The following is a 15,189-nucleotide window of genomic DNA, read 5'->3' as shown; positions in this document are numbered from 1 at the left end:
CCTTTCAAGGTTTAATCACAATTCTGTTCCTTTACAGATAAAAGGCTGCTTTCCAACAATTAGCTCTGACAAGAAAGAGCCTTGCCAAGTTGTTTGTCAAGGCTGACAAAAACCCAGAGATAAGAACTAATTTACAAGATTCTCCAAACACAAACTAAGATGTCCACCAGTTGAGTTTCAGAGCTTCTTTGCTGTCTGCAAAGAACGCTTTTCCAAACCTGGCTTTTACCCTCTTGAGGGAGAGGCCATTACCTTGCAGCCTTACTCCCAAGTCACCTGTGCTGCTGTAATTGTTCTTTCCTCCGAGCAATCCTTCGTGCCATGTACACTTGGCACAGGCTCCTTGGGAACCTCATCACTGCTGCCAGCCCCCACAATCTCTGAAGGCAGCAGTCCACTCCCTGATGGTCCTGGCCCTTCATCAGAGTCCTCGCTCTCCTCAGCCATCTGCACCTGCTGCCAACTAACCACAACAGGGAAACACCTATTATAGGCACACAAAAAAAGTCCAATTGCCATGATTGAACCTTCTGATATTTTTGCCTGGATGACTGAGTCTTCATTGGCATATTGCAACACATTTGGGAGAGGAAGCCCCTGAGGTTGGTATGGCAATAATTGGTACATTACAAGGACTCCCTGCCCAACTGACTTGCTCTGACTGATGAAGCTGCTTGGATGAGCAGTGAAACGTCTCAAGCTAACAAAAATTAATCCAGTTGCCATGATACAACTCTCTGACTACTATAGGCAAGTATAAATATCCAGACATGATACCATGAAGATAATTCTATCTTGCGCAGAGGGCTAAATGATATTTAAACATAATTGTGGGCTTATTTCTCCCTCCTTAAACACTGATTGACAATGCTATCTGGTACCTTTATTAATATTGGGTGCGATAAAGTTCCTTAGTAAGACCCAGCCGAAACAAGAAACTTCAAAATAATAGCTATCAATGAACCGTTGTAGCTGGCACTATTTACAGTTTTCTCTGCCAATGTATGAAATTTGGCCTTCAAAGAATATAAATTGACCAACAAGAGAGGTTACTAACATTTAAATGGCTACATGGACAGGAAGGACAGAGATTACATAGTTTCTTCCAGATCACAGCCCTAGCAAATTTGCCTGGTAGCCAGAATATACTCTACATTTCAAAATCCTAATCCAACTGCATTTTCCTGGAAACAGAGTACACTAAACACCCAGTCATTTCCTACTTACCTGGGAATAAGCACCTTCCCAGAACTGACACATCTGAGATTGCAATATCACACTGGACTGATAGTGGAATCTTACTTTAGACTAGTGCAGATATATAACGTTTTAAATTCAGGTGATTGACTTAAGAGCTAGAGTCAGTTCTGCATTGTCCATGTAGACGGTTGGGTACTTCCCTAATTCTCAACATAAATAATCTAAAATGGCTACTCTGCCTAATGATTGTTAGTACTGTTACTATATACATTTACTTGGTTGTGGCCCTGTGCTCATTTTAAGCCCCCATTGAGCCCAGAAGGGGGAAAAAAACCTGGAATGTACATGATTGCAGAAAATAAGCATTCCTTGTTTGTTGTATGATTACTATATATAGCTCACAATTTTTACTACAGCTCACAATTTGCACTGTGTCAATTCAGAGGTATTGTGAAAGTACAAGACTTTTTTTTTTACAGTACAGTATATTATGACGAGTTCTAGTCCAAGGAGTGGGAGACCATTGGCTTTTTTTTTTAAAGGGTTGCTAAAAGACCATTTCAAGAATTTCAGCCAGGATGATCAGTGGTGAAAATGCTGGGTACTGCAGTTCATCAAGATTCAGAGCAGGGGACCTTAAACTTTTTTGAGAGTTGCTGGACACAGGCAGGAGTATATTCAAAATGCAGGTCAAAGATCCTGGCAAGTGTCAATGGGCAAATTGATGCCTGTAAGCATCATGCAGGATATTCCAGATGCAGACCCATCTGATACAACTTTTTAAAGATGTTTACAGATAACAGATAATCAGAGTTGGAAGGGACCTTACAGGTCATCTAGTTCAACCCCCCATCCAAGTGGGAGACCCTACACCAGTGGTTCCCAAAGTGAGTGGTACCGCCCCCTGGGGGGCGGTGGGATGCCTTAGGGGGTGCTAAGAGGCAAGGGGGCCAGCAGGGGGGGGCACTAAGAGGCAGCAGGGAGGCATTTGAGGCACCAGCCCTGCAGGGTCACCCCATTGACTGTTGCACTGCTCCAGAGCCGACACCTCGAATGCGGAAGCTCCGATGCACCACTCCAGTGCAACAGTCAATGGCATCTGTGGATCACCTAGGGGGAGGCAGAGAAAGCTTAGACCACATGCCCAATATCTAGGATCCCACTCAGCCAAGCCAGCCCCTCTTTGTAGTTGCCGTGCCTGACAGCAAGTTCACAGGCTGCCCTCCCGCCAGAGAACAACCTCCCAAGCTGCCCCCCCTCCCGGGGCACTCACGTTGTAGAGGGCGGTGCTGTTCCCTCCTTCCTGGAGCAGGGCAGGGTTGAGGAGGCCCAGGGCAGGCAGCTTTGCTCTACTTTTGCAACACGCCACTGCTGCGTTCGACGCGCCGGCTCTGCAGGCTCACCGGTGCAACAGTCAATGGGGTGAGCCTGTATTGCCGGCACCTCGAACGCCCCCCTGCTGTCTCTTAGCACCCCCAAGGGGGCCATCAGAGGGGCACTAAAAGGCAGCAGGGGGGCGTTTGAGGCGCTGGCACTGCAGGCTTACCCCATTGACTGTTGCACCGCTCCGGAGCCGGTGCTTCAAATGTGGTGGTGGCAGCTTTGCTTTACTTTCCCAAAGTGCCGCCGCTGTCGAATTCTCTCTGTCTGTCTGTCTATCCATACATACATACATCCAAAAGGTCTGTCTGCCTTCCTGCCTACCTACCTACCTGCCTGTCTTTCTGTCTACCTACCTACCTATCTACCTACCAATAAAGATCCATCCATCCACCTAATTATCTATCTACCTACCTACCTACCTACCTACCTACCCACCCATACATCTATCTAAAAGGTCTGTTTGTCTGTCTTCCTGCCTGCCTGCCTACCTACCTACCTATCTACCAATATATCTACCTACCTACCTGTCTCTCTCTGTCTCTCTCTTTATCCATCCATCCATCCATCCATGTTCAAAACGCCGGCCCCGCAGGCACATCGGGAAAGTAGAGCAAAGCCAGTCTGGGAGGGAGGAAGAGAGAGAGAGAGAGAGAGAGAGAGAGACCTAATGCATCAGATTGAAGTGAGACCTAGTTTAGACTGAGGCCCTTTTCCACATTGAAACATCTTTGCCAGCACATTGAAACCTCTTTGGCTTCTATTAAAGGTTTTGTGGACAAAACATGGTCAAGACTATCCGGAAGCTCTCACATTTTGTTGAGGCTTTAAACAGGATCCATTGGACCAGATCTCCACCCTAAAAAATTACTTTTTCCCAATGTATTACAGTGCCAATTCTGAAGAAGGCAAAACCAAAATGTACTGGTAAATTACAAAGAGCACACACAAACACACACTCCCCTCTAACCCTGCTGGAGCAGGTGATTGGACTAGAATAGATATCTCATTATCTTTCTCCTCCCTCCCTCCTTCTTTATTTCTTTTTCTTTCTGTCCCTTCCTTCCATCTCCTCCTCTTTCTTTGTCTGTCCCTTTTTCTTTCTTTCCCTTTTCTCTTTCTTTCCTTCCTTCTCTTTCTTTCTTTCTTTCTTTTCTCTCTCTCTCTTTCCCTCTCTCAGGCTCACCCCATTGACTTGGTGCACCGCTTCGCTCAGACTTGGGCAGGTCCCTCTGGTGCAGCGGGCTCAATGGGGTGGACCTGCGGGGCCAGCACCTAGAATGTAGCAGTAGCAGCATGTTTGAAAAGTCGAGCAAAGCCAGAGGTCGGTAATTTTTGCTGCAAAGAATCACAAAAGCTTCTGGATTGTGCACAAGAAGGGACACACATGTCAATGCAATTCAGCAACATAAAATAAAAATAAAATAAAGAAATAAAAATAAAACAAATCAACAAGAATCGGCAAAGCATCTCTGATTAGATTCTATTCACTACTAGAATCTAATCAGAGATGCTTTGCCGATTCTAATCCAATGACCTGCTCCAGCAGGGTTGGAAGGGAGTGTGTGTGTATGTGTGTGCATGGCTGTCAAAACTCCAAAAACAGGTCAAGTAGCTCTGGGGAGGCCAGTCATAAATTAGAAGACTTGCTAAACAACCGGCCATTAAGTGAAGACTACTTGTATTTGGTTTGCCAGTCACCTGGCCATGCCCACCCAGTCACATGACCACCAAACCACACCTACCGGGTCATGTGACCAGCAAGCCACACGCAGCCACCAAGCCAAACCTACCATCACGTGACCAGCAAGCCACACCCACCCAGTCACGTGGCCAGCAAGCCATGCCCTCAAATTAGGCCACGCCCACAGAAATTTGAATCCCACCCCTGGGCCACCGAGGATGAGTTTGTAGCACCAAGGGGGTGGTGGGCTGAAAAAGTTTGGGAACCACTGCCCTACACCATTTCTGACAAATGGCAGTCCAATCTCTTCTTGAAAGTCTCAAGTGATGGCGTTCTCACAACTTCCGAGGGCAAGCTGTTCCATTGGTTGATTGTTCTCCCGGTCAGAAAGTTTCTCCTTATTTCCAGGTTAAATCACTCCTTGTTCAGTTTCCATCCATTATGCCTTGCTTGGCTTTAGCTAGCTTGAGCCCTTCCTCCCTGTGGCAGCCCCTCAAACACTGGAAGACTGCTATCATGTCTCCCCTGGTCCTTCTCTTCACTAGACTAGCCATGCCCAGTCCCTGCAACCGTTCTTCGTATGCCTTAGTCTCCAGTCCCCTAATGTTTGGGGAAGAGCAGCTGCATAGGAGTTACAGAACGAGTAACCGTCCTTCCAAGAGTGCCTAGCGGCTGATATAACAAAGGAAACCTGGCATTGGCTCAAGGCTTAAAAACAATACTATCCCCACGGTTTTCCCAAGCAAAAGCCCCGCCGCCTCATTCATCGCCACCCGGCCTTTCCCTTTGTAAAGGAGCGCGCGTGGCTAAAAGCGCGCAACAAGTTGCAACAGCCTGGCCACCGCCCCTTCCGCCTTGCCGCGTCTCTGCTTCTGCCGACGGCCCTTCCTTTCCCGAGGGCGCCCGGGGGGAGTTTGGTGCTTGGCACTGGCGCCATCCGTGACGGTGGGGGGAGAAGGGGGAGGGGGAAACAACCCCCGCCCCCCGCACTCCCCACGACCACAGCCAGGCACGCACCTGCACGACTTCACTCTTTGACCCGCACCCGGAGCCTGGCCTCGGCAGTCACGTGCTCCCGGCCGTCCAATCCGGACCGGCCAGTAAAGTTGGTTCGGGGAGCTGCTCTCGGCGGCAGGAGGGTTTGCTGAGAAGACCCGGGAGAAGCGCTCGATCGGCGGTGTGGGCGGCGGGGGTGTGGGCGGCGGCGTTGCCTTTCGCCGCTGAGGCCGCTTCGGATCGCCCGCGGTCTCCGTTTTCCCCACCACCCTCTCGGCTCCGCCAGCGCTTTACCTGTGGCTTCTCCCATCGCCCGTCTCCTCCCTTCTCTCTCACCTGGGCCCCCTCGGACTGCTCCCCTTTGCAATCGCCGCTGTGATTTCCTCCTGCTTCTTCCCTCCCCCGCTCTTCCCTCCCCTCCTCCCGCTTCCCTCATTGCATTCCCCCCCCCCATTTTTAATCTCCGCTTTAATTTCCCCTTGCTTGTTTTCTTGTTCTTTCGGGCCGTTGTGGCCCCTGGATTTTTCTCCTGGCTCCGTGTCAATCACGCCGCACAAACTTCCTTTGCCTTGAATCCCATTGATCACTTCCTGCTTTGCCGTCGGTCCTTTCCCTTGCGCTCTAATATACGTCTGGATTGTGCTTTTCCTTCTCTGACTCCTTCACTCTTTCCCTCGGAGTCACCTTGTCTTCTCCTGCCTCTCTCTCTCATCACTTTCATAACTCAGCTTCTTGCCTTTTAAGCCTGTGCGCTCCCAATGTCTGAACCAGTTGCTGTGATTTCGACTCCAATCCCCCCTCCCTTGCCTAACCAGGGGTCTCTTTTCTTTTTGCTTGGTTTCACTCCTTTCCTAGCACTTTTATGCCTGCCTGAAATCGGGAAAAGTTACCTTCCGTAACAACTTCGTGAATGAAGAGCCGAAGAAGCTTCTTGGATGAGAAGCGAAACTTCTTCAAAGCAAAACCAGAAAGTCCAGTTGCCTCTTGAAAAAGCACCTTTGGGTCAACTTTGATAATTGTTCTCAAATGCTGAGGCGGCAGCTGATGTGGTTAGTCCCTGCACCTTGACCATGGCTTTGCTGCGCTCTGAGGGAACAGCTGAAGGGAGTTTGGGGGCCAGTACCAACTCTTGCCCACTGTGGACCGTGTTGTATGACTATGAAGCCACTGGAGAAGATGAACTGAGTTTGCGTCGAGGGGAAATGGTGGAAGTTTTGTCTAAAGACGCAGCCGTGTCTGGAGATGATGGGTGGTGGGCAGGTAAAATCCATCGCCGTCTTGGCATCTTCCCAGCAAACTACGTGACTTACCAGCCAGGCTGTTACCAACATCCCCAGTTAGGATTGTTGGAGAAGACTGGGCATCAAACCCAAAACCTGGCCACAGGTGATGGGCAACCTGTAGATCACAAAGACCATATGGGTTCTCTAGCAGAGATTGACTTCCAGCATCTGGAACTACAAGAGATTATTGGAGTTGGAGGCTTTGGTAAAGTTTATAGAGCTATATGGAAAGGCCAAGAAGTTGCAGTGAAAGCAGCCCGGCAGGATCCAGATGAGGACATCATGGCCACAGCAGAGAGTGTGAGGCAGGAAGCAAAGTTCTTTTCCATGTTGAAACATCCAAATATCATTGAACTTCACGGCGTAAGTTTGCAGGAACCCAACCTCTGTCTAGTTATGGAATTTGCCAGGGGAGGACCCCTCAATAGAGCTTTGTCAGGTACTTTCCCCACCACTAGTGGGAGCCACTGGGGCCATCGCATCCCTCCTCATATATTAGTCAACTGGGCAGTACAAATTGCTCGTGGGATGCTTTACTTACATGAAGAAGCCATCGTTCCCATCCTTCACAGAGACCTCAAGTCAAGTAACAGTAAGTACTTGGAACAGTTTTTTTTTTAAAAAAAGGACAATTTATGCATACTTTTCCACGTTTCTATATTATAATGATGAACAGAACTGTGAAAAGTTTTATTTATAAACTTTGCATTGCAAAAGGGCTATTTAAGGTGCTTATCATTTTATACATTAAGGATTGATTTTTCAGTTATCAGATACGTAGAAGTTCATTCCACCAAATTGCATCAAGTCTTTTGTCCTTTTTGGTAACAACAATAGTTATACGTAAGTGTTTCAATACTTAGTTGTGTTTGGTTTCTTGGAAAAATGGAAGTCTTCTCATGACTCATATGCAACAGGGAGACTGGAAGATGTCTCTTCTATGAAATCTTGGCTTTTCTTATAAGTTTTTAAAAGAGAAATCTTAAGGAGCCAGTCCCAAGAGCATGTAATTTTTAATAGTCATAAATAGAATCAGACTGTAATGTTGTTATGTAATTTTTAATGTGTTGCTTGAGTTGTAATTATTAGCTGGATAAAGTAGTGATGCTATCTAACTCAGCAAATTGGTATTTTTATTTCATCTTTTTAGAAGAAAGCAACGATAGTTTACTGTGCAATCTTTTCATTCTTTTCGCCAATATTAACTTAAGGCATTTAACCCAATTTTTAAGCATAGAAAATTTAATAGGGTGATAATTAGATAGGGTGATAATTAGAATTACTGATTTGATACAATATGTTAGCAACACCTATGATGTTCTTTATGAAAAAGATCCCATTTCTTGACATCGGAAAATAATACATAAAAGGAAGTTTATTTTAGTATATTTTCCAACATATATTGTTTGGAATCATTTTTGTTTCAGTGATGAAACAGTTTGAAAGTTTACCTGCAAGGCAGTGAAGGAGAGTGGCCTAAAGTACTTCTTAGTTTGTGATGCTATAGAGAGTTTTTTTTTTTTAACATTGATTGTTCTTCAGTTTCTGTAATGGAATTTCCAACCTTGGCAACTTTAGACTTGTGACTTAGAATTCCTCAGCCAGCAAAGCTACCAAGGTTTAAAAATGAATTATTTTCATTTTAAAGTCACCCCCTTGCCCAACATTTTTTTTTATTTTTCCATATAATAATGTTTGCATCCATGATCCCAAAATACTTCTAAAATTATATACTGCCATCTTTGGTTTACGTTACTATATACATTTCTAGGTTTTCATAAAAGTTATTGTATGTGTACCAGTTCCATAGGTGAAGTTCAACTCATGAGATTCTTTTTTTCACAAGAGACAAGAAACATTTGTGATGGGAAGCTGTAGCACCTACCTCATAGCTGGTTTTCTCACATAAATGAATGCAAAGTGCAGAAATGAAGACAATAATAGGATATAGGAAAGAAACAAAACAAATATGCACTTTTTCTGCAATAAGTAATTGAAACTATGTTGTCTCTATTGTTTTATTCCTAATCTGTAATTTGGATTAAAAATAAAATATGCTCTTCAGTCAAACTCAATTTCTAGTGAATGTATTCTTGTAGTTATTCTTGTTGGCATGTTGGAAGGCATGTGCCATTGGCTCCTTCGTTTTTTCCAACTACCCCCCGCCCCCAGCCAGGAGCCATAGAATTTGTGGGTGACTATAAGCTTGGATTTATTTAGTTTCCATCATAGACAAGGTCATCTAGGTTCTACTACCTGCCCAGCCAAAGGATCTTGCAATTGTTGGCATTAAAACAATCATAACCATGAGTGGATGGCATAGTCCTGATCCAGGCACTGCCCAGCTTATTAAGTGCTTCTGGGCAGTTTACAGTTCATTAGTTCAGCTCATGCCTGTTAACTCTTCTCTAGAAGGGTCAGATTTTGACAGATAAGATGCAGACAGAAAAGCAAACTGTATTGATTAACAAAACCTATATTGCCGATCAGCCAATATGAAAAATTGGGATTCAAGAATTTTCTGCTTATACTGTACTGAGTTGAATTAAAATTTAGGTTCAGCCTTATATAAAACATAGTTGGTTGGCCTTATATAACATAATAAATCACAATCGGACAAACTACATTTTATCTTAGAGCAGATCACTGGATCCAATTCATAGCTATCAATATAGAAATCTCTTGTGATTATTATTACATGTATAGTCCCAATTTTAGAAAAGCAGGAAGACATGGTAGCCTGCTCCTGTAGAAATTATAAAGCGGTTAAAATCTATACTGTAGTGCGTTTGTTGATTAGTAAGAATTAGTATTTAGCTCTGTTTGCATATTTATATAGACCTGCGTTATAGTTCATAATGTCATTCATTCATAAACATTAGCAATATGCAGCTATTTAGAACCAAAGTGGAGAATATGCTTTAGAAGGAATGTGAATGCATTCATGCAACATAGGGTACCTCCTTAAAGAGGCTACACCTTTCCTAGAGTTCACAGAGTGGCCCCACAATACCAGGAAGATGACATTTCCATCAGGGATGCCATCTTATTGCAGCATCCCTAACTCCCTAACGTGCATGTTCCTATGATGCACAGCTATTATGTTTGCTCAGGAAAAACCATAGGTTTTTTGAAGAAGACATCAACTGATATACCAAGCCCACCCATATTTGTGCCAAAACAGCTTTCCTTTCAAAATCAATGTAACTAACAATACGTGTAACTAACAATGACCAAATATATTTCATTTGCTTCGATTAGGTGCATCCATTGCAAAATAGATGATTGAAACAGAAAGTTAGGAAATCCCTTTAAAGTAGGCTTTAGAAGAGAACCTGTATGGCATAGTGGTTAAGGTTTTGGGCTTGGGCTGAAGTTTACTCTTAGCAATGGAAGCTCACCTATGACTTGGGTCTCTTCAATCAGTAGTTCTGTCTTAGTCAAACCTAGCCCATAGTTGGTTGGAGAAAAAAATAGGAGCAAGGGAGGGGTAGCAATTGGCAAAACATGTGCAACTATGTCATCCTGTGTATGACATGACTTGCATACCTTTGTCAGACCTCTGAATGCAACTTGAAACCTGGCATCTGACACAAATATGTAAGCTGCAGCATTTGCATAATGATGTCACTTGTCAATTGGACACGATTGTGGTTTCCTAAGGATATTGCTGAATAGGAGAAAATAGAGTGTACACCACCTTGAACTCCTGGAAAAAAGGCAGGGTACAAATCTAACAAATACATATTATATGTATTTTCAACAGGATTACCCCCGCCGCCATAGCCCATGAGTAAAATATGTCTAAATATAATGCAATTATGGGAATTCTAAAAGAGACCATCTGGAGAGCTGGAGTATATTCAATGAAACGTATTAGAGCTATCACAATCTACTAAAAGTTTAATCAAAACCTACACCGTTTGTTTGAAACTTCACTCTGAAAAGTTGAAATCAATCCTGCAGCCTCTGTGGTTCTTAATTTCCTGAAAAGCATTATAAGAGTTAGTGTGTGGAGTAATGCAGATGCTTCTCCATTGAACGCTTCATGGTGCAAGGTTGTTGTCAGAGCTTTAAGGTTGTCCAGATCAGGAAACTGACCATATAAGAAGACCAAAACTAGGTTTTACTGATTTAGACCACATTAACAGAATCAAATATTCACAGTAACATTGAGCCCGCTTCCACAACCATTCTCCGTAGTTCTAGGAGTTCCTTCTAAATGACTATTTAAATAGCTGGAAGAAAGGGTTGTGGGCTATATCCTCAGTTGCTCATTAATAGGGCACAAATAGGATCTCAAAGCATTTTTTCCCCTGCTGTGTCCCCATGATGCTTCCCTTTGTTATGATGTTATTCAAAGTTAGGTGTATGAAGGCTGTTAAGTTTTGTGGTGCAAAGTCTGCTACCATAGCAAGTGTGGGAGGTGGTAATGGTTAAAAGCCTATCGCACAGCCCTGAAACTTACTGTGTGGCTTTAGTCTGGCCACTCTCTTTGAGTCCAATCTACATCACAGGATTGTTGTTGTGGGGGAGAAATACTTGAATATTATGTAAATTAATGTTTGTCAAACTCAGCAACCTTAATATGTGTTGTTGGCTGGAGAATTCTGGAAGTTGAAATCAATACATCCTAAAATTGCTGAAACTGAGAAATAGTGTTGTAGAGCAGGGGTGTCAAACTAGATTTCATTGAGGGCCGCATCAGGGTTGTGTTTGAACTTGGGGTTGGTTTGGGCATGGCCAGCTCAATGTCACTCATGTTTGGGGTGCCTATAGTGGCCCAAGCGCTCTGCCAGTGAAAATGAGCTCCTGAGCTCTGTTTTTGGCTGCAATGGTCTCCTGAAACCCTCTGCCAGCAAAAACGGAGCTCGGGAGCTCCCTCCCGAGCTCCATTTTTGCTGGCAGAGGCATCTGTGCTGTTTCCACAGTGACCCTGTGGGCCAGATCTAAGCACCCCATGAGCCAGATCCACCAGTGGACCTTGTGTTTGATACCCCTGTTGTAGAGCATCTTCAGCTCCTGAAGAAAAGATGGAATATAAATAGAATAAATAAATAAATGCTGCTTTAGTAATTACATGTAACTTTTGTTTTTTAATCATCTTTTGAAAGGAAATGTATGTGTTTCTATTAAGAGGAGATGTGCTTTGTATTGGGTTGAGTCATGAGGTGTTGCAAGAGATTATCCTGCTTATAGTCATAAATTACAGAATTCTATTATTGGATAGGAACAAGTTCCAGTTTAAGGACCTACGTGTATAAAATCCTTGTAATCAACAAACGTCTGCAACAGCCTAAAACAGAATACAATGGAATCTCAGATGACGACCATAATCTGTTACAAGAATTCGGTCGTCACCCGATTTTGACATCCCGGGAAGCACATGTGCGGGGGGGGAAAAATGGTGCAGCACAGAAGGGGAAATTGGTGCAGAACAGCAAATCACCGCACCTGTGTTTGATCACCACCCGAGCACCCATTCACGACCAGAGGTAAAAACCTTTGCTCGTCACCCAAATTGGTCGCGAACGGAAGCATTCAACCACCTGTATTCAGTAGTTTGTTTTTATTTTCAAATCAAGTACCTATGCTGAAACTTGGCAAACTTTTTATATTATGGATTAATTAGTAACTGTGACACAAACATGATATTTTTTCTACCCTGTGCACAAAAATTGACAGGTTCTTGAGAACATCACATTATTCTTGTTTTTCTTGTGCATAAAGATATGTGTACAAGAAAGAAGATGTGTCTTTTGGAATTTTGTTACTGGCAGGGTTCTCCAGATTCCTTTGGCCTACTACTGACAGAGATTTTAAAATATTAACAGCAGAGAAAACCTGAAGGGAGGAAGTTGAAATAATTCTAATGAATTAGCAGAGAAACAAAGGAAAAAATATTATGATGGAGGACTATTTTATACTGATTTCCTGTCTTCCAGAGGTTTGTTTATATATGTGATTATTTGTTCTCTCTCTTGCTTTGGGGAATATTCAGTCCATAAGTGTTCTAGACTCTCTTAAAATCCGTCAGATTAAGGGGCAGGGGAGAGGGGATACAATCAGAGTATGCAAGAACCAAATTCAAAATCCACAGAAATAAATTAGGCAACATTAGTGAAGCTAGTATTTTATCTTGTTCATACCTGTTTCTCAGTTAGGTTTTTTAAATTCTCTGTTGAATGCCAACATATACAAGAATTCTTTGTTGGCAAAATTAACCCCAATTTTTTTTTCTGTGGTACCATTGGGAGAATGTTTAAATGCTGTCCAGTTAACACAAATACTATTTGTATATATTATGAATTTATAATGTTATACTACTCTACTGCACTTTTTATAAAGAAGAAAGACTATTTCGGTCTTTGCCAGAACTGAATAAAGATTATCGCAATGATCATCTGCTTATTATGTCATGGTGGGCTTTAATTTAAAAAATAGGGAGAAAGCTGTCAAATTCTTAAATGTTGTTATCAGTGCTAGCCTGGGCCATTGCTGGTTAAGTCTGAATTTACCTGTATTTGTACACTTTGTATAGTTGGTTAACTAATAAGAGTTAATTATGAGTAAAGTACCATGTTTCTCATATAATAAGGCCGGGTCTTTTCTTTTCTTTTTTTTTTTTTTTTTGAGCCCAGAAAAAAACGGCTTGGCCGTCTTTTCAGGGATGACTTAATTCCCCCCCCCCCCCTTGCATCTTAGGGCGGGCGGTGACGGCTTGGATGTTGACCTCGGCGTGGGTGGGGCACTTTGTATCAGGGTCAACGCAGGCAGCACCATATCCGGGTGTGCAACAAAAGTACTTCCTAACAGCAAGCCCCCCACCATTTTCCCCCCATTTCGCATGTTTTAATATAGGCCTTAATTTGGGGGGAGGGGCTTAATTTCATTTCATGCCTATAAAACATGCTTGGACTTCCTATTGGGGGATGCCTCGTATTGTTGGAGAAACAGGGTATCCTTCTCAGTCTGATGTATTCAGAGGGCACTAGTTTAGGGGAAAGCTTGATAAAAGACTTCTAGAAGTTCAGTAGATACCTTTCAAATGAGCTGTATTGCTATTTTGCTAATTTCTCATTTCAAACCATTGTCAAGAAGTCTCAAATGTAATGATTTAAATTATTTCCAGAAATATTTGTTTAAATTATTCTTTTCATAAAAAGAATACACATATTTTCTAAGCAATCTTAGTACGTAGTAATCACATCTCAGAAATATAGGTTTAGTTTTTAGGCAATACATGCCAGTGTTATAAATTCTCATTTCTTTTTTCACATCAAGAGTTCATTAAACAATTGTGTGGCAAGTCATTTTATTTAGTAACAAAACAAAAATGTAGTTGTTAAACCATTAGGAGGTGAACCAGCCCCAATTCAATTAATCATGGATGTCAGAAAACATTTCTGTCACGATGTGCTAGGACAATCATCATCACAATCACCAAATAGGATTTTAAACTGTGTGAATATAACTTGTCTGTTTTGGTTAGCCTTTGCTTAACAAACAACCCAAACGAAATCAACAACAGGAAGGACCATGTCTTCTCAATTGTCAAGTATAAGCTAGCCTGATTGATACAAAGCAATAGACATATTATAAAAAGTTCTCAAGAAATGAAAATTAAATTGGCAATTTCTATGAAGTCAACCTTTGAAATTTTAAATATTAGGTGGTTCATACGGAAGAACATGATGTTCTTCCATTTTGTCTGGACATGAAATACAAGTTCTCCTGCTTTTCCAAGTAATTATTATTAAATTGGAATGCAGCACTTAAAGCAGCATATAAGTCAAACTAATAAATATAGTTTCAATTTAAAATGAATTACTATAAAGAAAGAAAAAAGACTGAATATTACAGAAGAGGATACTGCTGTAACAATAAGGATGCTTATCCTCTGGACCTTAGGTGGAATACAGGTATCCCTTGACATACAACCATTCGTTTAGTGACCATCTGAAGTTACAAAGGCACTGAAAAAAAATGATGTATGACCAATTTCACACTTACAACCGTTGCATCATCCCTATGGTCACATGATTAAAATCACTTGACAACTGGCATGTATTTATGACTTTCCCTGGGTCATGTGATCACCATTTGCAAACTTCCCAGCAAGCAAAGTCAATGGGGGAAGCCACATTCTCTTAACAGCCACATGATTCACTTAATGACTGCAACAGTTTGCTTAACTATTGTGGCAAAAGTGATCATAAAATGGGACAAAACTCACAACAACTGTCATTGCTTAGCAATGGAAAACTTGGACTCTATTGTGATTGGACTACTTGTGCTTCCGTATAAAAGTAAATAATACATTTTATTCTTTTTGTACATCTCATTGTCATATGCACCGAAAAAAGAGAAACTGTAAAATCTATTTATTTGTTTTATTTTGACCACATTAAAATGAAAATTCAATAACGTATCAACCAAACCTTTTATTCCAAAGGTTAAGAGAAGCACATCCAAACATTATGCATAAGGGAACGTGTATTTCTTTAAACAGCATGGCTAGAATATTTAGTAATCTGGAGATGCTGCAAGTGTAATCTTCAGTATTTCCAAAGAAGGAGCAATTTTCATGATGCTGCTTTATTCAAGCAACCAGGCTCCGGATTTTGCCTTGAGGTTGACTCCTGA

At 42.4% G+C, this 15,189-nt stretch overlaps 1 protein-coding gene across 2 annotated transcripts in view; it reads left to right on the top strand.

The window, feature by feature from the left end:
- The first annotated feature begins 5,090 nt into the window (after positions 1 to 5,090).
- MAP3K21 (mitogen-activated protein kinase kinase kinase 21) overlaps positions 5,091 to 15,189 on the top strand; it is a 47,362-nt gene continuing 37,263 nt past the window's right edge. For both annotated transcript variants that reach the window (XM_026669441.2, XM_026669440.2), the window contains exon 1: positions 5,091 to 7,135. In XM_026669441.2, the coding sequence (XP_026525226.2) occupies positions 6,331 to 7,135 (805 nt within the window). In that variant the 5' untranslated portion in view covers positions 5,091 to 6,330. The remainder of the gene's footprint in view (positions 7,136 to 15,189) is intronic.

Source organism: Notechis scutatus, chromosome 1 (genome assembly GCF_049901735.1).
Source record: "Notechis scutatus isolate UNSWTSFEM ecotype Mainland chromosome 1, rNotScu1.2, whole genome shotgun sequence".
Taxonomy (NCBI): domain Eukaryota; kingdom Metazoa; phylum Chordata; class Lepidosauria; order Squamata; family Elapidae; genus Notechis; species Notechis scutatus.
This window is presented reverse-complemented; position numbering and strand designations above follow the sequence as displayed.